Raw genomic sequence first — 17,500 nt, forward strand, 5'->3', positions numbered from 1 at the left:
GCGTGCAGCACCAGAGAGAGAGAGAGAGAGAGAGAGAGAGAGAGAGAGAGAGAGAGAGAGAGAGAGAGAGAGAGATCATTTAGTTTTATTATGTTTGAGGGTTGAGGGGTTAATGAGGTCAGGGATCAGGGTTCAGAGTTACAGGTTACTGACCAGTGTGACTCGGGAGCTGAGGACGTTGCATCTCTCAGGTCCTAGATCCAACACGTCAAACGCCCCTGGCTGCAACACACACACACACACACACACATAGACACACACAGACAAACACACACACACACACACACACACACACACACACACACAGACACACACACACACACACACACACACACACACACACACACACACACACACACACAGACACAGACACACACACACACACACACACACACACACACACACACACACACACACAGACACAGACACACACACACACAGACACACACACACAGACACAGACACACACACACACAGACACAGACACAGACACACACACACACAGACACAGACACAGACACACACACACAGACACTCACACACAGTCAGCTCTGAGAGGAAGAGAGAGAGAGTGGGAGCACTGAGCCCTGCTCCTGTTTTCCACTCTATTTCCTTCATCTTTTATTCCCTCCATTCTCTCTCTCCGCTCCTCTTCACCCTTTCTTTTTCTCCACTCCTCCTCTTTAATTCAGGAGAATGAAGGAACAGAAGAGAGAGTGCACCCTCCCCTCCTCTCTCTCTCCTCCCCTCCACTGTCTCTCCTCCCCTAACCCTAACCCTAACCCTCCCCTCCACTGTCTCCTCCCCTCTACTGTCTCCCCTCCCCTCCTCTCTCTCTCCTCTCCTCCACTGTCTCTCCTCCCCTAACCCTAATCCTAACCCTCCCCTCCACCCTCTCCTCCTCTCACCTCTCTCTCTCCTCCCCTCCACTGTCTCTCCTCCTCTCACCTCTCTCTCTCCTCCCCTCCACTGTCTCTCCTCCCCTCCTCTCTCTCTCCTCCCCTCCACTGTCTCTCCTCCTCTCACCTCTCTCTCTCCTCCCCTCCACTGTCTCTCCTCCTCTCCTCCTCTCACCTCTCTCTCTCCTCCCCTCACCTCTCTCTCCTCCCCTCCTCTCTCTCTCCCTCCCTCACCTCTCTCTCCTCCCTCCCTCTCCTCTCTCCTCCTCTCACCTCTCCTCCTCCTCACCTCCCCTCTCTCCTCCTCCCTCACCCTCTCTCTCCTCCCCTCTCCTCTCTCTCCTCCCTCACCTCTCTCTCCTCCCCTCCCTCTCTCTCTCCTCCCCTCACCTCTCTCTCTCCTCCCCTCCTCTCTCTCTCCTCCCTCCACTGCTCTCCCTCCCCCTCACCTCTCTCTCTCCTCCCTCCACTGTCTCTCTCCCCTCCTCTCTCTCTCCTCCCCTCCACTGTCTCTCCTCCCCTCACCTCTCTCTGTCCTCCCCTCCACTGTCTCTCCTCCTCTCTCCTCCTCTCCCTCTCGCCCTCTCTCCTCCCCTCCACTCTCTCTCCTCCTCTCACCTCTCTCTCACCTCTCTTTCTCCTCCCCCCTCTCCTCCCCCCTCCCTCTCTACCCTTATATCTATTTTCCATCTGAAGCTTTTAACAGATTACATCTTAATATTTTGTGTCTGAGACAGTAAAACTGGACTGGCTTAGACTGATCTGGTCTGGGTCTGGGTTAGACTGATCTGGTCTGGGTCTGTTAGACTAATCTGGTCTGGGTCTGGGTTAGACTGATCTGGTCTGGGTCTAGGTTAGACTGATCTGGTCTGGGTCTGGATTAGACTGATCTGGTCTGGGTCTGTTAGACTGATCTGGTCTGGGTCTGGGTTAGACTGATCTGGTCTGGGTCTGTTAGACTGATCTGGTCTGGGTCTGGGTTAGATTGATCTGGTCTGGGTTAGATTGATCTGGTCTGGGTTAGACTGATCTGGACTGGGTCTTGGTTAGACTAATCTGGTCTGGGTTAGACTAATCTGGTCTGGGTCTGGGTTAGATTGATCTGGTCTGGGTTAGATTGATCTGGTCTGGGTTAGACTGATCTGGTCTGGGTCTGGGTTAGACTGATCTGGTCTGGGTAATATTAGTAGTTGTAGTATAGTAGGCTAGTAGTTGTATAGTAATAGTATAGTAGGCTAGTAGTAATATTAGTAGTTGTAGTATAGTAGGCTAGTAGTATTATTATTATTAGTAGTATAGTAGGCTAGTAGTAATATTAGTAGTTGTAGTATAGTAGGCTAGTAGTAGTATAGTAGTAGTATAGTAGGCTAGTAGTAATATTAGTAGTAGTAGTATAGTAGGCTAGTAGTAGTATAGTAGTAGTAGTATAGTAGGCTAGTAGTAATATTAGTAGTAGTAGTATAGTAGGCTAGTAGTAGTATAGTAGTAGTATAGTAGGCTAGTAGTAATATTAGTAGAAGTAGTATAGTAGGCTAGTAGTAGTATAGTAGTAGTAGTATAGTAGGCTAGTAGTAATATTAGTAGTAGTAATATAGTAGGCTAGTAGTAGTATAGTAGTAGTAGTATAGTAGGCTAGTAGTAATATTAGTAGTAGTAGTATAGTAGGCTAGTAGTAGTATAGTAGTAGTAGTATAGTAGGCTAGTAGTAATATTAGTAGTAGTAGTATAGTAGGCTAGTAGTAGTATAGTAGTAGTAGTATAGTAGGCTAGTAGTAGTATAGTAGTAGTATAGCAAGCTAGTAGTAAGGTGGTGAGTGACTCCAGGACAGCGGAGTCACTCACCACCTTCCGGAGACATTTGAAACCCCACCTCTTTAAGGAATACCTGGGATAGGATAAAGTAATCCTTCTACCCCACCCCCCCACCCCCAAAAAAAAAAAAAAAAAAAAGTGTAAAGTGGTTTTCCCACTGGCTATAGGGTGAATGCACCAATTTGTAGTCGCTCTGGATAAGAGCGTCTGCTAAATGACGTAAACGTGCCCTTGAGCAAGGCACTTAACCCTAATTGCTCCTGTAAGTCGCTCTGGAAAAGAGCGTCTGCTAAATGACTAAAATGTAAATGTAAAATGTAGTAATATTAGTAGTTGTAGTATAGTAGGCTAGTAGTATTATTATTAGTAGTAGTATAGTAGGCTAGTAGTAATATTAGTAGTAGTAGTATAGTAGGCTAGTAGTAATATTAGTAGTTGTAGTATAGTAGGCTAGTAGTAATATTAGTAGTAGTAGTATAGTAGGCTAGTAGTAATATTAGTAGTAGTAGTATAGTAGGCTAGTAGTAGTATAGTAGTAGTAGTATAGTAGGCTAGTAGTAATATTAGTAGTTGTAGTATAGTAGGCTAGTAGTAATATTAGTAGTAGTAGTATAGTAGGCTAGTAGTAGTATAGTAGTAGTATAGTAGGCTAGTAGTAATATTAGTAGTTGTAGTATAGTAGGCTAGTAGTAGTATAGTAGTAGTATAGTAGGCTAGTAGTAATATTAGTAGTTGTAGTATAGTAGGCTAGTAGTAATATTAGTAGTAGTAGTATAGTAGGCTAGTAGTAGTATAGTAGTAGTAGTATAGTAGGCTAGTAGTAGTATAGTAGTAGTATAGCAAGCTAGTAGTAATATTAGTAGTTGTAGTATAGTAGGCTAGTAGTAATATTAGTAGTTGTAGTATAGTAGGCTAGTAGTAATATTAGTAGTTGTAGTATAGTAGGCTAGCAGTAATATTAGTAGTAGTAGTATAGTAGGCTAGTAGTAGTATAGTAGTAGTAGTATAGTAGGCTAGTAGTAGTATAGTAGTAGTAGTATAGTAGGCTAGTAGTAGTATATTAGAAGTATAGCAAGCTAGTAGTAAGGTGGTGAGTGACTCCAGGACAGCGGAGTCACTCACCACCTTCCGGAGACATTTGAAACCCCACCTCTTTAAGGAATACCTGGGATAGGATAAAGTAATCCTTCTACCCCCCCCCACCCCAAAAAAAAAAAAAAAAAAAAAAAAGTGTAAAGTGGTTATCCCACTGGCTATAGGGTGAATGCACCTATTTGTAAGTCGCTCTGGATAAGAGCGTCTGCTAAATGACGTAAATGTGCCCTTGAGCAAGGCACTTAACCCTAATTGCTCCTGTAAGTCGCTCTGGATAAGAGCGTCTGCTAAATGACTAAAATGAAAATGTAAAATGTAGTAATATTAGTAGTTGTAGTATAGTAGGCTAGTAGTATTATTATTATTAGTAGTATAGTAGGCTAGTAGTAATATTAGTAGTTGTAGTATAGTAGGCTAGTAGTAATATTAGTAGTAGTAGTATAGTAGGCTAGTAGTAATATTAGTAGTTGTAGTATAGTAGGCTAGTAGTAATATTAGTAGTAGTAGTATAGTAGGTTAGTAGTAGTATAGTAGTAGTAGTATAGTAGGCTAGTAGTAATATTAGTAGTAGTAGTTGTAGTATAGTAGTAATATTAGTAGTTGTAGTATAGTAGGCTAGTAGTAGTATAGTAGTAGTATAGTAGGCTAGTAGTAATATTAGTAGTTGTAGTATAGTAGGCTAGTAGTAATATTAGTAGTTGTAGTATAGTATGCTAGTAGTAATATTAGTAGTAGTAGTATAGTAGGCTAGTAGTAGTATAGTAGTAGTATAGTAGGCTAGTAGTAATATTAGTAGTTGTAGTATAGTAGGCTAGTAGTAGTATAGTAGTAGTATAGTAGGCTAGTAGTAATATTAGTAGTTGTAGTATAGTAGGCTAGTAGTAATATTAGTAGTAGTAGTATAGTAGGCTAGTAGTAGTATAGTAGTAGTAGTATAGTAGGCTAGTAGTAGTATAGTAGTAGTATAGCAAGCTAGTAGTGATATTAGTAGTTGTAGTATAGTAGGCTAGTAGTAATATTAGTAGTTGTAGTATAGTAGGCTAGTAGTAATATTAGTAGTTGTAGTATAGTAGGCTAGTAGTAGTATAGTAGTAGTAGTATAGTAGGCTAGTAGTAATATTAGTAGTAGTAGTTGTAGTATAGTAGTAATATTAGTAGTTGTAGTATAGTAGGCTAGTAGTAGTATAGTAGTTGTAGTATAGTAGGCTAGTAGTAGTATAGTAGTAGTATAGTAGGCTAGTAGTAATATTAGTAGTTGTAGTATAGTAGGCTAGTAGTAATATTAGTAGTTGTAGTATAGTAGGCTAGTAGTAATATTAGTAGTTGTAGTATAGTAGGCTAGTAGTAGTACAGTAGCAGTATAGTAGGCTAGTAGCAATATTAGTAGTTGTAGTATAGTAGGCTATTAGTAATATTAGTAGTTGTAGTATAGTAGGCTAGTAGTAATATTAGTAGTTGTAGTATAGTAGGCTAGTAGTAGTATAGTAGTAGTATAGTAGGCTAAAAGTATTATTATTAGTAGTAGTATAGTAGGCTAGTAGTAATATTAGTAGTTGTAGTATAGTAGGCTAGTAGTAATATTAGTAGTTGTAGTATAGTAGGCTAGTAGTAGTATAGTAATAGTATAGTAGGCTAGTAGTAATATTATTAGTAGTAGTATAGTAGGCTAGTAGTAATATTAGTAGTAGTAGTATAGTAGGCTAGTAGTAATATTAGTAGTAGTAGTATAGTAGGCTAGTAGTAATATTATTAGTAGTAGTATAGTAGGCTAGTAGTAGTATAGTAGTAGTAGTATAGTAGGCTAGTAGTACTATTAGTAGTTGTAGTATAGTAGGCTAGTAGTAATATTAGTAGTAGTAGTATAGTAGGCTAGTAGTAATATTAGTAGTTGTAGTATAGTAGGCTAGTAGTAATATTAGTAGTAGTAGTATAGTAGGCTAGTAGTAATATTAGTAGTTGTAGTATAGTAGGCTAGTAGTAGTATAGTAGTAGTATAGTAGGCTAGTAGTAATATTATTAGTAGTAGTATAGTAGGCTAGTAGTATTATTAGTAGTTGTAGTATAGTAGGCTAGTAGTAGTATAGTGGTATATTTACACATGGTTTGTTGATCAGCCAGTAGGCTTGTTCCTGACACTCCAGAACAATACGGTCAGACTTCTTTCTCTGCTTAGAGGCTCTGCACACACACACACACACACACACACACACACACACACACACACACACACACACACACACACACAGACACACACACACACACACACACACACACACACACACACACACACACACACACACACACACACACACACACACACACACACACACACACACACACACACACACACAGAGACACAAACAAACACAGACATATAGCACAGGGTTTAGAGAGGTGAGTGTGATACGTGTGTATGTGTGTATGTGTGTATGTGTGTGTGTGTGTATGTGTGTGTGTAAGTGTGCGTGTGTGTGTGTGTGTGTGGGCGTGTGTGTGTGGAATGTGTATGTGTGTATGTGTGTGTATGTGTGTGTATGTGTGTGTGTGTGTGTGTGTGTGTGTGTGTGTGTGTGTATGTGGTGTACGTGTGTGTGTGTGAATGTGTGTCTCTATGTATATGTGTGTGTGTGTGTAGTTACCTGAGCTGTTCCCTAGCCTGCATCACTACAAAGTCCCAGGTGTGGTTAACCCTCTATGTATATGTGTGTGTGTAGTTACCTGAGCTGTTCCCTCGCCTGCATCACTACAAAGTCCCAGGTGTGGTTAACCCTCTATGTATATGTGTGTGTGTAGTTACCTGAGCTGTTCCCTAGCCTGCATCACTACAAAGTCCCAGGTGTGGTTAATCCTCTTGTGCAGGATGCTGTAGTTCTCCTGAAGAGGACAGGAGGAGGAAGAGAGGAGGGTTAGTGATCCTACTGATGGAGAGACAGATCGTGGAGATATTAACGGTTTACTAAAGGGTTAGTCAAGGGTTAGTAAAGGGTTAGTCAAGGGTTAGTCAAGGGTTAGTAAAGGGTTAGTAAAGGGTTAGTAAAGGTTTACTAAAGGGTTAGTAAAGGGTTAGTAAAGGGTTAGTAAAGGGTTAGTAAAGGTTTCCTAAAGGGTTAGTAAAGGGTTAGTAAAGTGTTAGTAAAGGGTTAGTAAACGGTTAGTAAAGGTTTACTAAAGGTTGAGTAAAGGTTTGGTCAGTAGGTTAGGGTTAGAATAGTCACCTTCTCATAGTCCACCAACTCTCCCTGTTTCCTGATGTTCTTCTTCGCCAGATAGATCGCTGGACAGACAGAGACATGATGACAACGGGTTTAGACCATATAAACTATAGTGAAATAAATGACAGAAGTCACAACATACCCTCAATGCCTAACCTTTAACCCTCAACTCTTAACCCTTAACCTTTAACCCTCAACTCTTAACCCTTAACCTTTAACCCTCAATCCTCAACTCTTAACCCTTAACCCCTCAACCCTCAACTCTTAACCATTAACCCTCAACCCTCAACTCTTAACCCTTAACCTTTAACCCTCAACTCTTAACCCTTAACCCCTCAATCCTCAACTCTTAACCCTTAACCCCTCAACCCTCAACTCTTAACCTTTAACCCTCAACTCTTAACCCTTAACCTTTAACCCTCAACTCTTAACCCTTAACCTTTTACCCTCAACTCTTAACCCTTAACCTTTAACCCTCAACCCTCAACTCTTAACCCTTAACCTCTCAACCCTCAACTCTTAACCCTTAACCCCTCAACCCTCAACTCTTAACCCTTAACCCCTCAACCCTCAACTCTTAACCCTTAACCCCTCAACCCTCAACTCTTAACCCTTAACCCTCAACTCTTAACCCTTAACCCTTAACCCTCAACCCTCAACTCCTAACCCTTAACCCCTCAACCCTCAACTCTTAACCCTTAACCCCTCAACCCTCAACTCTAACCTCAACCCTTAACCCTTTAACCCTCAACCCTTAACCTCAACTCTTAACCCTTAACCTTTAACCCTCAACTCTTAACCCTTAACCCTCAACCTCAACTCTTAACCCTTAACCCCTCAACCTCAACTCTTAACCCTTAACCCTCAACTCTTAACCCTAACCTTAACCTCAACTCTTAACCCTTAACCTTTAACCCTCAACTCTTAACCCTTAACCCTTAACCCTCAACCTCAACTCTTAACCCTTAACCTTTAACCCTCAACTCTTAACCCTTAACCCCTCAACCTCAACTCTTAACCCTTAACCTTTAACCCTCAACTCTTAACCCTTAACCCTTAACCCTCAACTCTTAACCCTAACCCTCAACCTCAACTCTTAACCCTTAACCTTTAACCTCAACTCTTAACCCTTAACCTTTAACCCTCAACTCTTAACCCTTAACCTTTAACCCTCAACTCTTAACCCTTAACCTCAACCCTCAACTCTTAACCCTTAACCTTTAACCCTCAACTCTTAACCCTTAACCACCTCAACTCTTAACCCTTAACATTTAACCCTCAACTCTTAACCCTTAACCTTTAACCCTCAACTCTTAACCCTTAACCCCTCAACCCTCAACTCTTAACCCCTAACCTTTAACCCTCAACTCTTAACCCTTAACTCAGCTACAGAACCGAGCACGCCCCCATTCTCATCGACGGGGCTGTAGTGGAACAGGTTGAGAGCTTCAAGTTCCTTGGTGTCCACATCACCAACAAATTATCATGGTCCAAACACACCAAGACAGTCGTGAAGAGGGCACAACAAAGCCTATTCCCCCTCAGGAGACTGAAAAGATTTGGCATGGGTCCTCAGATCCTCAAAAAAGTATCCAGCTGCACCATCGAGACAGACGGAGTCTACATCACGCGGCGATGGCTCCCTCTACTGGACATGCCAGGTCTCGACGGGCCCTCTGGCCAGGACTAATTAGGGCTGATTGAGGCTGGTGAGTAATCAAGGGGCTGATTGGATGGTATCAGTCAATATGGGGAGGGAGAAACCCTGTGTATTCTGCACCAGGATCAGGGAACTCCTGTTGTATACGGGACTCCACACAGGGAGGTATGACCACTCTGACATGTTACCAAGGTAACCCCATTACCACCACACAGGAAGGTATGACCACTCTGACATGTTACCAAGGTAACCCCATTACCACCAGACAGGGAGGTATGACCACTCTGACATGTTACCAAGGTAACCCCATTACCACCACACAGGGAGGTATGACCACTCTGACATGTTACCAAGGTAACCCCATTACCACCACACAGGAAGGTATGACCACTCTGACATGTTACCAAGGTAACCCCATTACCACCACACAGGAAGGTATGACCACTCTGACATGTTACCAAGGTAACCCCATTACCACCAGACAGGGAGGTATGACCACTCTGACATGTTACCAAGGTAACCCCATTACCACCACACAGGAAGGTATGACCACTCTGACATGTTACCAAGGTAACCCCATTACCACCAGACAGGAAGGTATGACCACTCTGACATGATACCAAGGTAACCCCATTACCACCACACAGGAAGGTATGACCACTCTGACATGTTGCCAAGGTAACCCCATTACCACCACACAGGGAGGTATGACCACTCTGACATGTTACCAAGGTAACCCCAATACCACCACACAGGAAGGTATGACCACTCTGACATGTTACCAAGGTAACCCCATTACCACCACACAGGAATGTAACGATCCCGGCAGTCTGAGTCGGGTCCTGTCTGTGGACTAGTTTTTCTGCTCGTGATCTCCAGTTTCCCGAGGGTTCTGGAACGCTCCGGGGAGCTCTCTTGATTTCCGCACCTGCATCCCATCAGCAATCTGCACACCTGGTCCTGATCATCACCCTTCTTAGGCTCTGGCCTAACATCCATTCCCTGCCGGATCGTTAGCCATGAACAGTAGGTTTACCAGAGTATCAGTCTTAGAGCTTCTAGCGTTAGTTTTGTTGTTTTTGCACCTTGTTGGTTTGTTGTTTACTTACCTCCGTTTTGTTCCATCTGCAGTCACTCGTCCGGAACCTTCATCCAACCTCTGCCTGGTGGTCGGCGGCTGCCGAGCCATGATGGGATCAACCACTGCACCCCCAACAACTAATCAACGCCGCCCGCTCTGTTCCTGGATTATTCAGCATCACTCTTGAATTTGTAAATAAACACTCACCTTCGTTCCAACTTACCTTGTCCTGGTCTGCTTCTGGGTTCTGGCTTTGTAACTCGTGACAGAACGATCCGGCCAGTAATGAACCCAGCGGACCTGGACTCTGTTCGCCATGCCATTACCCATCAGGAGAAGATGTTGGGCCATCATAGCACGGTACTACAGGAGATCGCGTTGTCAGTTCGGAACCTTTCTACCGGTCTGACGGAGGTCCAGAACCAACGCAAGTTTCCGGTGGAGGATCCACTACCGGTTTCACCCATCTCGCCTGCCGCTTCTGGAGCTGTGTCCTTCCGTGAGCCCAAGGTTCCGACGCCGGATAAATATGAGGGGGAGCTGGGAAGATGCCGTTCCTTCCTTATGCAGTGTGGATTAGTGTTCGATCTACAGCCCTACTCTTATGCCACAGACAAGGCTAGGATAGCCTTTGTGATTGAGTTGCTGCGTGGTCGAGCGCTGGAGTGGGCTTCAGCCGTTTGGGAACGACAAGACCCCTGCATGGCTTCATACCAGGGGTTCACGGCCGAGATGAGGAAGCTCTTCGACCATTCCGTCCGAGGAAGGGACGCAGCTAGGCGCCTGTTTTCGCTTCACCAAGGAACTCGCAGCGTGGCCGACTTCGTGATCGAGTTCAAGACGTTGGCTGTGGAGAGTGGGTGGAATGAGGAGTCTCTGCAAGCGGCCTTTTACCAGGGTCTGTCGGAGCAGCTCAAGGATGAGTTGATCTCCTATCCGGAGCCTAGTGACCTGGACAGCTTGGTAGCCTTGTCTATTCGGGTGGATAATCGAGTCCGAGAGCGAAGGAGGGAGAAGCAATGGGGTCCGGTCCAATCGATCAGCTTCTCAGTTCCCAGTCGGGTCGGGTGGTGGACCAGAACACGTCGATCATTCTCCACCACAAAGGATTAGTGGGAGAGGTCCTCTCTCCCGATTCTGAACCCATGCAAGTGGGGCGGCACGGGTTAACCAAGGAGGAGCGTCAACATAGACGTAAGACCAACTGCTGCCTCTACTGTGGTAGCTCGGGACATTACATCTCCACTTGTTCCCGGCGGTCGTCAAACTGCCCGGCTCGCTAAAGTTGGGAGGACTTTTAGCGAGCCAGTTTCAACCTCTCAGTACCTCTGTCAGACCCCGTTTCCCGGCTACCCTTGTGAACAGGAATCAGAGCTTAGCGATTAACGCTTTATCGATTCAGGTGCCGATGGAAGCTTTCTTGATGCCGAGTTGGTGGAACAGCTGGGGCTTTCCAAGGAGCAATTGCCGGAAGCCATTGAAGCGACCACTCTGAACGGCAGTAGTCTGGCACGTATCACGATGAGGACTGAACCGGTTAAGATGCTGTTGTCGGGAATCATTCGGAGATGATTTCATTCTTCATTCTGCCGTCTTCCCATGTTCCTCTGGTCCTTGGATACCCCTGGCTGAAGGAACACAATCCCACGTTCGATTGGGTGACGGGCAAGGTAGCAGTTGGAGCCTTGATTGTCATGCTAACTGTCTCAAGACTGCCTGTCCCCATTCGGTTCCCAGTCAGGTGATTGAGGCTAAACCCCCAGATTTGTCCCTGGTTCCCGAGACATATCACGATTTGGGGGAAGTGTTCAGTAAGCAGAAGGCTCTGTCACTCCCTCCCCACCCGACCATATGATTGTGCCATCAACCTGTTCCCTGGAGCTGTCTACCCCAAGGGAAGGTTATACAGTATCTCCCGCCCTGAACGTGAGGCTTTGGAGACCTACATCAAGGAGTCCCTAGCTGCTGGTCTCGTTCGTCCCTCGTCATCACCCCTGGGGGGCAGGATTCTTCTTTGTGGGTAAGAAGGATGGCTCTCTTCGACCGTGTATTGATTATCGGGGTTTGAATGACATCACGGTCAAGAACAAGTATCCCCTGCCCTTGATGAGTTCTGCCTTCGACTCCTTACAGGGTGCTACGGTGTTCACCAAGCTAGACCTACGCAATGCGTATCACATGGTCCGGATCAGAGAGGGAGACGAGTGGTTGACGGGTTTCAATACACCGATGGGTCACTTCGAGTATCAGGTGATGCCGTTTGGACTGACCAATGCTCCAGCGGTATTCCAGAGTATGGTGAACGACGTCCTGAGAGATATGATCGGTCTCTTTGTGTTTGTTTACCTGGATGACATTCTGATCTTCTCGAAGGAACCTTCCGACCACGTCCAGCATGTCCGGCAGGTTCTGCAGCGATTGTTGGAGAATCGCCTGTTCGTGAAGGCCGAGAAGTGCGAGTTTCACGCCCACACGACATCCTTTCTCGGGTACATCATCTCCAGGGGAGAGATTAGGATGGACCAGGAGAAGGTTAGAGCGGTTCTGGAATGGGCCCAGCCCGGTACGAGATTGCAGCTCCAGAGATTTTTGGGGTTTGCGAATTTCTACCGCAGATTCATCCGGGATTACAGCCGTGTGGCCGCTCCGTTAACGGCCTTGACTCCCAGTATCAGGAGCTTCAAGTGGAATCCGGAGGCGGATCGAGCGTTTCTGGATTTGAAGAGGCGATTCACCAACGCACCGATTCTCTCTCAACCGGACACGGCCCGTCAGTTCGTCGTTGAAGTGGGCGCGTCTGATGTGGGGAGTTGGCGCCATCCTGTCGCAGCGATGCTCCACGGACAGTAAACTCCATCCCTGCGCCTACTACTCTCGTCGCCTTTCGCCTGCGGAGAGGAATTACGATGTGGGTAACCGGGAGCTTCTCGCAGTGAAACTTGCCTTGGAGGAGTGGCGCCACTGGTTGGAGGGGGCGGAGCAGCCGTTTATTGTCTGGACTGACCACAAGAACCTTGCTTACGTGCAATCGGCTAGACGTCTCAACTCCCGTCAGGCCAGGTGGTCGTTGTTTTTCGGACGATTCAATTTTTTCCCTGACGTTCCGACCTGGATCTAAGAACGGCAAGGCGGACGCCTTGTCTCGGATGTTCTCCAAGACGGAGGAGAGTGGGTCCAAGACCGAGACAATTCTCCCCCGGAACTGCGTCGTGGGAGCTGTTAGGTGGAAGATTGAGGAGGAGGTGATGGCGGCTCTTCGGACGCAGCCCGGTCCCGGTAACGGTCCACCCGGTCGGTTGTTTGTGCCTGAGTCGGTTCGTCCTGCGGTCTCAAATGGTCCCACGCCAGCAAGATGGCTTGTCACCCTGGCGTGGCTCGGACGATGGCGTTTCTTCGCAGACGTTTTTGGTGGCCTGCCATGGCCGAGGATACTCGGGGTTATGTTGCTGCCTGTCCAGTGTGTGCGCAGAATAAGAGTACCAATCGGCCCAGCTCTGGACTACTTCACCCCCTTCCTATTCCCCGGCGACCATGGTCGCATCTGGCCCTGGACTTTGTCACTGGGTTGCCCGCTTCTGAGGGGAACACGGTCGTTCTGACTATCGTGGACAGATTCAGCAAGTTCGCCCACTTTGTGCCAATTGCCAAGCTTCCCTCTGCCTCGGAGACGTCCGAGATCCTGGTTAGGAGGTTTTCAGGGTCCACGGTTGCCCAGTGATATCGTTTTCCGACCGTGGCCCTCAGTTTACCTCTGCTGTCTGGAAGTCCTTCTGTTTGGCCATTGGAGCTACAGTCAGTCTCACATCTGGTTTTCACCCCCAATCTAATGGTCAGGCGGAGAGAGCCAACCAGAAGATGGAATCCACGCTACGCTGCCTGGCCTCTTCCAACCCCACCTCCTGGGTCTCTCAGTTGCCTTGGGTTGAGTATGCCCACAATACTCTCCCTACATCTGCCACTGGGATGTCTCCCTTCCAGTGCCTGTATGGCTACCAACCTCCCTTGTTCCCTTCTCAGGAGAAGGAGCTCTCAGTGCCTTCTGTTCAGGCCCATATTCGTCGTTGCCACCGGACCTGGCATCGGGCCAGAAAGGCACTCCTTAGAGTTTCGGACCGGTATCAGCTCCAGGCGAATCGTCGCCGGATCCCCGCTCCCACCTACACCATCGGAGATAGGGTCTGGTTGGCCACACGGGATCTTCCTTTACGGACTGAGTCTAGGAAGTTGTTACCCGAAGTTCATTGGTCCGTTTGTGGTGGAGAAGGTGATCAATCCGGTGGCAGTTCGACTCAAACTCCCGAGGACGCTCAGAGTCCATCCCACCTTTCATGTCTCCTGCCTCAAGCCTGTTTTCCTCAGTCCTCTGTTGCCTCCTCCGCCTCCTCCTCCTCCTCCTCGGATGATCGGAGGTGGTCCTGCCTACACGGTGCAACGCATCATGGATTCCAGACGGCGGGGCCGGGGTTTCCAGTATCTCGTGGACTGGGAGGGGTATGGTCCTGAAGAGAGGAGTTGGATTCCGCGGCGACAGATCCTAGATGCTGACCTCATCCGTGACTTCTACCGCCTCCATCCTGGCGCTCCGGGAGTCCGCCCGGTGGCGTTCGTCGGAGGGGGTACTGTAACGATCCCGGCAGTCTGAGTCAGGTCCTGTCTGTGGACTAGTTTTTCTGCTCGTGATCTCCAGTTTCCCGAGGGTTCTGGAACGCTCCGGGAGCTCTCTTGATTTCCGCACCTGCATCCCATCAGCAATCTGCACACCTGGTCCTGATCATCACCCTTCTTAGGCTCTGGCCTAACATCCATTCCCTGCCGGATGGGTTAGCCATGAACAGTAGGTTTACCAGAGTATCAGTCTTAGAGCTTCTAGCGTTAGTTTTGTTGTTTTTGCACCTTGTTGGTTTGTTGTTTACTTACCTCCGTTTTGTTCCATCTGCAGTCACTCGTCCGGAACCTTCATCCAACCTCTGCCTGGTGGTCGGCGGCTGCCGAGCCATGATGGGATCAACCACTGCACCCCCAACAACTAATCAACGCCGCCCGCTCTGTTCCCTGGATTATTCAGCATCACTCTTGAATTTGTAAATAAACACTCACCTTCGTTCCAACTTACCTTGTCCTGGTCTGCTTCTGGGTTCTGGCTTTGTAACTCGTGACAAGGAAGGTATGACCACTCTGACATGTTACCAAGGTAACCCCATTACCACCAGACAGGGAGGTATGACCACTCTGACATGTTACCAAGGTAACCCCATTACCACCAGACAGGAAGGTATGACCACTCTGACATGTTACCAAGGTAACCCCATTACCACCACACAGGAAGGTATGACCACTCTGACATGTTACCAAGGTAACCCCATTACCACCAGACAGGAAGGTATGACCACTCTGACATGATACCAAGGTAACCCCATTACCACCACACAGGAAGGTATGACCACTCTGACATGTTGCCAAGGTAACCCCATTACCACCACACAGGGAGGTATGACCACTCTGACATGTTACCAAGGTAACCCCAATACCACCACACAGGAAGGTATGACCACTCTGACATGTTACCAAGGTAACCCCATTACCACCACACAGGAAGGTATGACCACTCTGACATGTTACCAAGGTAACCCCATTACCACCACACAGGGGAGGTATGACCACTCTGACATGTTACCAAGGTAACCCCATTACCACCAGACAGGGAGGTATGACCACTCTGACATGTTACCAAGGTAACCCCATTACCACCAGACAGGAAGGTATGACCACTCTGACATGTTACCAAGGTAACCCCATTACCACCACACAGGAAGGTATGACCACTCTGACATGTTGCCAAGGTAACCCCATTACCACCACACAGGAAGGTATGACCACTCTGACATGTTACCAAGGTAACCCCATTACCACCACACAGGGAGGTATGACCACTCTGACATGTTACCAAGGTAACCCCATTACCACCACACAGGGAGGTATGACCACTCTGACATGTTGCCAAGGTAACCCCATTACCACCACACAGGAAGGTATGACCACTCTGACATGTTACCAAGGTAACCCCATTACCACCACACAGGGAGGTATGACCACTCTGACATGTTACCAAGGTAACCCCATTACCACCACACAGGGAGGTATGACCACTCTGACATGTTGCCAAGGTAACCCCATTACCACCACACAGGGAGGTATGACCACTCTGACATGTTACCAAGGTAACCCCATTACCACCAGACAGGAAGGTATGACCACTCTGACATGTTACCAAGGTAACCCCATTACCACCACACAGGGAGGTATGACCACTCTGACATGTTACCAAGGTAACCCCATTACCACCACACAGGAAGGTATGACCACTCTGACATGTTACCAAGGTAACCCCATTACCACCAGACAGGGAGGTATGACCACTCTGACATGTTACCAAGGTAACCCCATTACCACCACACAGGGAGGTATGACCACTCTGACATGTTACCAAGGTAACCCCATTACCACCAGACAGGAAGGTATGACCACTCTGACATGTTACCAAGGTAACCCCATTACCACCAGACAGGGGAGGTATGACCACTCTGACATGTTACCAAGGTAACCCCATTACCACCACACAGGAAGGTATGACCACTCTGACATGATACCAAGGTAACCCCATTACCACCACACAGGGAGGTATGACCACTTTGACATGTTACCAAGGTAACCCCATTACCACCAGACAGGAAGGTATGACCACTCTGACATGTTACCAAGGTAACCCCATTACCACCACACAGGGAGGTATGACCACTCTGACATGTTACCAAGGTAACCCCATTACCACCACACAGGGAGGTATGACCACTCTGACATGTTGCCAAGGTAACCCCATTACCACCACACAGGGAGGTATGACCACTCTGACATGTTACCAAGGTAACCCCATTACCACCAGACAGGAAGGTATGACCACTCTGACATGTTACCAAGGTAACCCCATTACCACCACACAGGGAGGTATGACCACTCTGACATGTTACCAAGGTAACCCCATTACCATCACACAGGAAGGTATGACCACTCTGACATGTTACCAAGGTAACCCCATTACCACCAGACAGGAAGGTATGACCACTCTGACATGTTACCAAGGTAACCCCATTACCACCACACAGGGAGGTATGACCACTCTGACATGTTACCAAGGTAACCCCATTACCACCAGACAGGAAGGTATGACCACTCTGACATGTTACCAAGGTAACCCCATTACCACCAGACAGGGAGGTATGACCACTCTGACATGTTACCAAGGTAACCCCATTACCACCACACAGGAAGGTATGACCACTCTGACATGATACCAAGGTAACCCCATTACCACCACACAGGGAGGTATGACCACTTTGACATGTTACCAAGGTAACCCCATTACCACCAGACAGGAAGGTATGACCACTCTGACATGTTACCAAGGTAACCCCATTACCACCACACAGGAAGGTATGACCACTCTGACATGATACCAAGGTAACCCCATTACCACCAGACAGGAAGGTATGACCACTCTGACATGTTACCAAGGTAACCCCATTACCACCACACAGGGAGGTATGACCACTCTGACATGTTACCAAGGTAACCCCATTACCACCAGACAGGGAGGTATGACCACTCTGACATGTTACCAAGGTAACCCCATTACCACCACACAGGGAGGTATGACCACTCTGACATGTTACCAAGGTAACCCCAT

The 17,500-nt window shown here is 47.1% G+C and overlaps 1 protein-coding gene across 2 annotated transcripts in view; it reads right to left on the reverse strand.

Annotated features, from left to right (window-relative positions):
* The window catches only part of rgs11 (regulator of G protein signaling 11), a 79,736-nt gene that overhangs the window by 25,855 nt on the left and 36,381 nt on the right, over positions 1-17,500 (reverse strand). For both annotated transcript variants that reach the window (XM_045217496.1, XM_045217497.1), the window contains 4 exons: positions 7,022-7,080; positions 6,604-6,680; positions 5,903-5,984; positions 154-222 (listed from right to left, as the gene is read on the reverse strand). In XM_045217496.1, coding sequence (XP_045073431.1) covers positions 154-222; positions 5,903-5,984; positions 6,604-6,680; positions 7,022-7,080 — 287 coding nt within the window. The remainder of the gene's footprint in view (positions 1-153; positions 223-5,902; positions 5,985-6,603; positions 6,681-7,021; positions 7,081-17,500) is intronic.

This window comes from Coregonus clupeaformis, unplaced genomic scaffold (genome assembly GCF_020615455.1).
Source record: "Coregonus clupeaformis isolate EN_2021a unplaced genomic scaffold, ASM2061545v1 scaf1079, whole genome shotgun sequence".
In the NCBI taxonomy this organism is placed as follows: Eukaryota; Metazoa; Chordata; class Actinopteri; order Salmoniformes; family Salmonidae; genus Coregonus; species Coregonus clupeaformis.